General features: G+C 52.7%; 1 protein-coding gene across 1 annotated transcript in view; it reads left to right on the top strand.

Annotated features, from left to right (window-relative positions):
• Positions 1 to 4,986, top strand: part of VOLCADRAFT_104835 (uncharacterized protein) — a gene marked incomplete at its 3' end in the record, with an annotated part of 9,814 nt that extends 4,828 nt beyond the window's left edge. The window contains exons 3-5 of the mRNA XM_002950777.1: positions 2,295 to 2,430; positions 4,487 to 4,617; positions 4,852 to 4,986. Coding sequence (XP_002950823.1) covers positions 2,295 to 2,430; positions 4,487 to 4,617; positions 4,852 to 4,986 — 402 coding nt within the window. The remainder of the gene's footprint in view (positions 1 to 2,294; positions 2,431 to 4,486; positions 4,618 to 4,851) is intronic.
• Between the last annotated feature and the right edge of the window lie 2,092 nt (positions 4,987 to 7,078).

Genomic DNA, 7,078 nt, shown 5'->3' with positions numbered 1-7,078 from the left:
CAGACGGCTTGGATCATGACGGACATTTAGAGGAGGCTCATTTTCGCGGGTTGGTAGCCCGTGCGGTTCGGCCAGTCAAGAGCCCTACCCCTGAGCTACGCGAGTTGCTAAGCAGCAAAGTAAACACCGATCTTCAGTACCTCGACCACCAGCAGCTGGTCGCATGTTTGACTGACAACTTTGACATGTTCGCCTTAACCAACCGAGAGCTAGGGCTTACGTCCTGGGTGTCCATGAAGGTGGACACAGGAGATCATCCTCCTATCGTGCAGAATCCTTACCGTCTGTCACGAACGGAGAAAGCCGCCGTTGATGCTGAGATGCGGCAGATGCTACAGGACGGAATCATCGAACTGTCCAACAGTCCTTGGGTGTCTCCAGTCGTAGTCGTTCCCAAGAAAAACGGAGAACTCCGGCCCTGTGTAGATATGCGGAGGGTCAACGACGTCACTAAGGACATCCGGTTTCCGATAGGCCACATCCAGGATATTTTGGATATTGCTGCACCTCCGGGTGGCGAGACTCGTTACTACTCCAGCCTGGACTTGAAGTCGGGCTACTGGCAAGTCCCGATGGCGGACGAGGCTTCTAAGGAGCGTACGGCATTTGCCACGCCCACAGCTCAGTATCGATATGTACGAATGCCCATGGGTCTAAAGGGAGCAGCCGCCGTGTTCGCTACCCTGATGCACAAGGTTCTGGGCCCACTAATAGAGGATTCGCCTCCACCCCCTGCTTCATTGGATAGCCCACCGCGGGAACGGTGTGTAGTGGTTTATCTGGATGATATCCTTATCTTCAGCCCAACACTACAAGATCATGTACGACATCTTCAGCAAGTGTTCGACCTTCTCCGAATGGCTGGTCTCAAGATCGCAGCTAAGAAGTGCACGTTTGGCCAACAACGCGTGGTTTTCCTTGGTCATCTGCTTGACGGAGTACGTGGTGTCGTGGGACCTAACCCCACCAACGTCATGAAAATTGCAGAACTTCCGTCGCCATCCAATGTTCGCGAAGTACGAGCTTGGCTGGGAGCTGTTGGTTACTACCGGGAACTTATCCCTGGCTTCGGCTTGATTGCACAGCCATTGTATGCACTACTTAAGCAGGGGACACCCTGGTGCTGGGGTCCGCGAGAAGAGGACGCTTTCCAAGAGCTACGTAATGCTTTGCTGGGGGAGCCTGTTCTCCGCGCACCTGATTTCCGACGCCCGTTCTTGGTCCAAGTCGACTGGTGCCGCACTGCCGTCGCCGCGTGCCTGGCCCAGCAGGACAACAAAGGATATGAATACGCCGTTCAGTTTGCTAGTAAGGCTATGACTGGCTCACAGCTGAATTACAGCGCGGCAGATGGAGAGGCCTACGCTGCCTTATGGGCAATTAAACACTTTCACCCCTACTTGTACGGCACTCTTTTTGTACTCATCACGGATTCGATGGCGGTTCGGTCTTTGCGGACTGCACGCGCTCGAGATCTTCTGGGAAAGCTGGCTCGATATGCGCTCAAGCTTCAAGCCTACGACTTTGAAGTGATGCATAAGGCCGGACGCAAGAATTCAAACGTGGATGGTTTGAGCCGCTTGGGACATCTGATGGAGCCCCACCGTAATTTGCCTACAGAGATCGACCCCAGTCCGGACCCACTTGAGGATGCCGCCATCTTGGCATGCTCAATTGCAGCCATCACCTCCGAGGTTCAGATCCTCATAACTGAACAGGAAGAGGAGTGTAGCCGCGGCATTATACCGGATGAGCCGACCAGGGTGGCTGTACACCAGCCTCCGGCTCTATCGTCGCCTACACCAGAGCACAACCCCTTGCGTGAAGCAACCAGACCACTGGTCCCGCGTGGCAAGCGACGCTTGGATAGGTCAGCTCGTCTGACATCTGGAACACCAGATGAGATACCTGCAGCACAACACGCACGGCAACACCGTCGCCGTCACACTGTCAATCCACGTTTAGCAGATTACGCGGAGCCACCTGCTTCCGAAAGCACCAATACTGATGATGACCCCGGAATGATCTGTTCGGTCTGTCTACGAGGACGGCCGACATCCACTCTTCTGCTCTGCGATGAGCCTACCTGCTGTCTGGGCTGGCACACTACGTGTCTAGATCCACCATTGTCTGTGGTACCGGCTGGGCCATGGTTCTGCCCACTTCATAATAGCAAACCAGCTCAACACTCTGCAAAGCATCGTCTGTCTTCTGGCCCTGGCGATACGCCAGCCAAGCGGGTGCGATTTTCCCGACCCCTGCCCACCCTGGACACGCCCCGTCCTGCTGATCAGCGATTGGCTGGAGGTCCAGCCATCATTCACCCCCGGGCCACCCCAGGTCGCCCCATGGCCGACCGTATTCCTACTCAGGGTTTGACCCCGTCACCTTCTCCTTCCTTGTCTTCCTCAAGCAAGGAGAGCGACTCAGGTCCGGATTCCAATGTTTTTACCCCAGATAGTGGTAACAGCTCCGGCGAGACGCCGAAGCCTGGACCTCTTACCCCTACAGAAATTTGGCAGGATAAAGCATTGATTCGATACTTAGAATCTGGCAAGCTTCCTGTTGACGTTTCGGCGTCCGGGGAAGACAATTTGAGGGAGATGACAAGATTACGCAAAAAGGCTGCTCGGTATGAACTTTCAAATGGCCGGCTGTGGAAGCTGAGCTCGGATAAGCAATCACGGGTGCGAGTTCTCAAACCTGAGGAACGCCTGGCAGCGCTTCAAGAGGCCCACGACATGGCTCATTGGGGAGTCGGCAAGACCTATGACTTTCTCCGCAAGCGTTTCTTTTGGGAGAACATGCGACAAGATGTGCAGACACACGTGGCCAAGTGTCAGAAGTGTGCACCTGGCAAGCTGAGGCTTGTACGGCAACCACGACTTCGCCCCCTTCCGGTGGTACCACTGTGGGGAAGAGTACATGTTGATCTGATGGGACCTTACAAGGAGACACCCCGCGGCAACAGCTATCTGATCGTGGCTGTAGACTCATGGTCTAAATGGCCCGAGGCAGGACCCCTGCCGGATAAGAAAGCTAGCACCACTGCATCATGGTTCTGGCAACAGTGGGTGACACGCTATGGATCGCCAGAAATGGTGATGACGGATCAAGGTCGAGAATGGGATGGCGAGTTTGCCCACCTGCTACGAGAGCAGAGAATCGCACATCGACACACCGCTGCCTACTCACCTCAGAGCAACGGGCAGGCAGAGCGTCTTGTCAGGGTACTGTTGACAGGCCTACGCAAATGCATCAACGACAAGGAAGACAACTGGGACATTGAGGTCTATCAAATTCTCTATGGTTATAGAGCTACCCGACAAGATAGAACGCGGTTGAGCCCGGCGCTATGTGTGTTCGGCAAAGAACTTACAACGGCGGCTGAACGCAGCACCGCCCCGAATCCCACACTACCGTCTGAGGACCCTAGCGGAGGTTAGCCCCGGCCAGGTGGCCAGGTTTCTGAAGGGGGGGGACGCTACAGCTGTAGCAACGTCCAGCTAGTCATAGAAAACTGAGTCTGACGGCTTTGGTTGCGTATCGTTCCGGGCATAGCAGGAGGTCGAATATTGCCATATCGTTATTTAAAAACTATAAACGCGTTGAGAATGGTCATGTACATACGGCGCACCGCGTAAAGACTGGCGATGAAAAGCAGGCGATTTGTGTCTGACGATCTAGCTCCGGTCTGAGAAATGTTCTATGAAAAATATCCTGTACTAGTTTCTTCTCAGTTTCCTTTGGCCGCCATGAACCTGGCCAGGAGCTGCGTAAACGGGTAGCTACCGTTGCGTAATGAGCAGTTGCTGCGCGAAAAGGGTAGCTACGTCTTACGTTGACCATACGACAGTTGTACGAATGGCGGGCGCGTTTACCGTATATAAGGCGCGGCCTGACCAATGTTTTCTGAGGGATATTCCAATCATACAACTCCCGCGCACGGTAGCAGGACGCACCGGCCAAGGCAGTTTGTAACGGGTATCGCCTTCACTTGGCGTGGATGACTCCTACCCATTTTATCTTGTCAACAGCCAACCAGGTTCCAACCTGACATTGGGCCTAGTGGCCAAGAAGCAGTAAAACTCTGCTCACATCAGGCTCACAACCACACCTGGGCCTACGGTCTCAGGACAAAACTCTGATTCTGCTTCCGCTCGCGCACACAAATCTCGATCCTATCTCGCTTAAGACAATCTACTGGTATCGATTCCTTTCTATAAACGATCCTGGGCGCCCCGGTGTGTCCATCCAGCGGTTCCCCCAAACGCGAAAATTTTTGGGCTGCCGCTGGGTGCCGCCCGCCGCGGCGCGGCGCTACAGCTTCTCAAGCCCTATAGGGCTATGCATAGCTATGCATAGGAGTGAAGGACGCTATATAGCATAATCCCACAGACATGCTCACATGCATAATTGCATCCCTTATTACAAACCTGCTCTTACCTTTCCCCATATTTTCTCTACTACGCATCATTCGTTCCAGATCCGAAATGCAAGGGCAGTTACGTCAGTAGTACCGTCAACGGCAAGTTTACAAACAAATTTAAGTTGGAAGTAGATACAGCTAATAACACGGCGCTTAAGGGTACGGACTTCAACATGAACGCCAGTCAGGTGCGCATGATATCGAAATGTCTACTGTAAGGTGTACCTATAAAATAGGATTTGTCATGCTTTGGTTTATGTGTTCCTACCGTATTATATATTTATTGCGCACATAATCTTGTCTTACAGCAGCATATGCATATACATATACATATACATAACGGACTGGATTACGGATGTAATACATGATGGTTCAGAATAATATGTGTATACACACGCCCGATTTGGCTCTTCCGCTCGCAGATCATGCAGATGACGTGGTGCATCACTTTTCGTGCCCCCTGCTCTACCCTGGAGCAATTGTGTGGCAACCAGTCGTCTTGCAAGTACGTGGAATGTGTTTTGTGTACGAATATTTGTACCGATATTGCTGTATGAACTTTTGTATGGACGGAGCCGTATAAATGAATTGTATTGTACAAATATTGTGGCTATGGTTGCGTCAAAGTAGCAATAATAAGGGGGGGAACCCTGCGGACCATTCTGCAGGCAAGGTCGTTTCCGGCACAGGTTTATTAACCAATAAAAATGAATACTTTATTACTATTTTTTATATTTTTATGTTTATTTATTTTTGAGCTTTTTGGGCGGGGCCCCAGCCCAGGGGGCCCCCGACCTGTAGGATTGCCCATCTCCGTGTGGCCGTGTGGCCGTGTGTAACGGACCAAACATAATACCTCGCCCGGCTGAAACGCGTTATTGGTACTAGATAGCATTCTCTATCGCAAGGTAATTCGGCCGGTTGGTGAATCGTAACCATAACGGTACGACCGTTACGAGCAATGTTGCGCACCGCACGCATGACGATGGCTGCAGCACGAGCATCCAGACCTGCACCACACACGCGTGTCGTACACTTGTAAACATAATTAACCTGGGAGTACATAAACACCACAAGTACGCGACGCAAAAATCAACAGCCCCAACAGCCCAACCGTCCCAACCAACCGTACAACCACCAACAGCTTACCGCTGGTTGGCTCGTCCAAGAAGATGCACGACGGGTTAGCCACCAGCTCCACCGCGATCGTGAGTCGCTTCCGCGCCTCCACCGACAACTGACTCCAGGGGAGCCCACGAGAGACGACATGAGGGGTAGCAGGTCAACAATCTCTAGCACCTCCTCCACCATACTCTGGCTGCCGCAATTGACCGAGGCCAAAGTCACATCAACGCCTCTCGGCCTAAGTTTAATCTCAAAACGTACCGCGTATCTCATATTAAATATATATGAGTTCTGAGATGACGGCGTATGATAACTTGAACACCCAGCTTGTGTTACCATTTGCACATTGGGCATTCCGACTTGCCACCAGCAGGCCGACAAATTTGCTTACATTTCTCTATGAAATACGCAAGCTGCTCATTTGTACTGTGCCGCGGTGAAGCTCGCGGCTGTGGGGCGGATTGCTGAGGCCGCTGGCGCTTCGGGGATAAACATCACAGACAGCACCGAACTTCACCCAGCTTGCGTTACCATTTGCTCGCACGGGCATTCCGACTTGCGGTCTGCCGCACTGTCCATGCGGCATGCACCCGGGATGGATGCGATTCGCGCGGAGCCCGCAGGCGGTGCTGACAATTCCGCCGGTGCAAGCTTAGCTCCCACACCATCAGCACTGCTGCAACAAAGCACATCTCCCACCGCGTTGACACTACCCATCAATTGTCACACGTGCCGTGCTAGCTACCGGCCTGTACGGATGCAGGAGGGGCCCGCCCTTTTTCCGGCTTCGAGGAAGCCGACACCCGACTTGTTTATTTTATGAAGCCATTTTCAAAGCCAGCCCCCGTGAAATTTCGCACATATGGAGTCTCGTAGTGCCGGCAAGCGAACAGGTATGCTGTACGCCCGTACCGTACAGCAAAGTAGGTAAGCCCAAAGGTGCGACAGGCTGGAAGGCTGAAATGAGGCAGGTGTATAGCAGGGTTCGACACTGACCTTTCTGAAACTTGCGGGCTCCCCCGTACCTCCCAAATTTTCCTTACGGAGGGGCCCCCGTACCAGGCTCCTGTACCGGCCGAAAACCTTAGGGGGGCCCCCGTAACCCCGCAAAACCTTTACGGGGGCACTGTCCTTGGCTGAAACGCTGTGGAAAGTGAAGCTTTGCATTTTTTTGCCCTTTTAAATCGTTATTTTCGTTATTTTCTCGTGAACCATTACACTCGGGGACACGGCACACTCAGTGAAAGCCAAGCGCCTTGGCCGCCGCGGCCGCCCATCCCTTCTGCTCCTCTTTCTCGTCCTCCTCCTCATCATCAAAATCCTCATCCACGCACGACTCATCGGTATCTCGTTCTACGTCGGTCTCGTAGTCACTGTCAGCCTCATCGTCACTAGAGGGGTATGTTGCTTGTACCAGTACTTCAATCTCTGGGTCAGTCGCAACCTCCTCATTATCATCCTCTCCGTATGGATTCAAATTAATTTTGCTAACGTCAGAAAACAACTTGTGAATAATGCCTGTAT

Source organism: Volvox carteri (genome assembly GCF_000143455.1).
Source record: "Volvox carteri f. nagariensis unplaced genomic scaffold VOLCAscaffold_20, whole genome shotgun sequence".
Classification (NCBI taxonomy): domain Eukaryota; kingdom Viridiplantae; phylum Chlorophyta; class Chlorophyceae; order Chlamydomonadales; family Volvocaceae; genus Volvox; species Volvox carteri.
The sequence above is the reverse complement of the archived record's forward strand: the minus strand, read 5'-3'. Positions and strand labels throughout refer to the sequence as shown.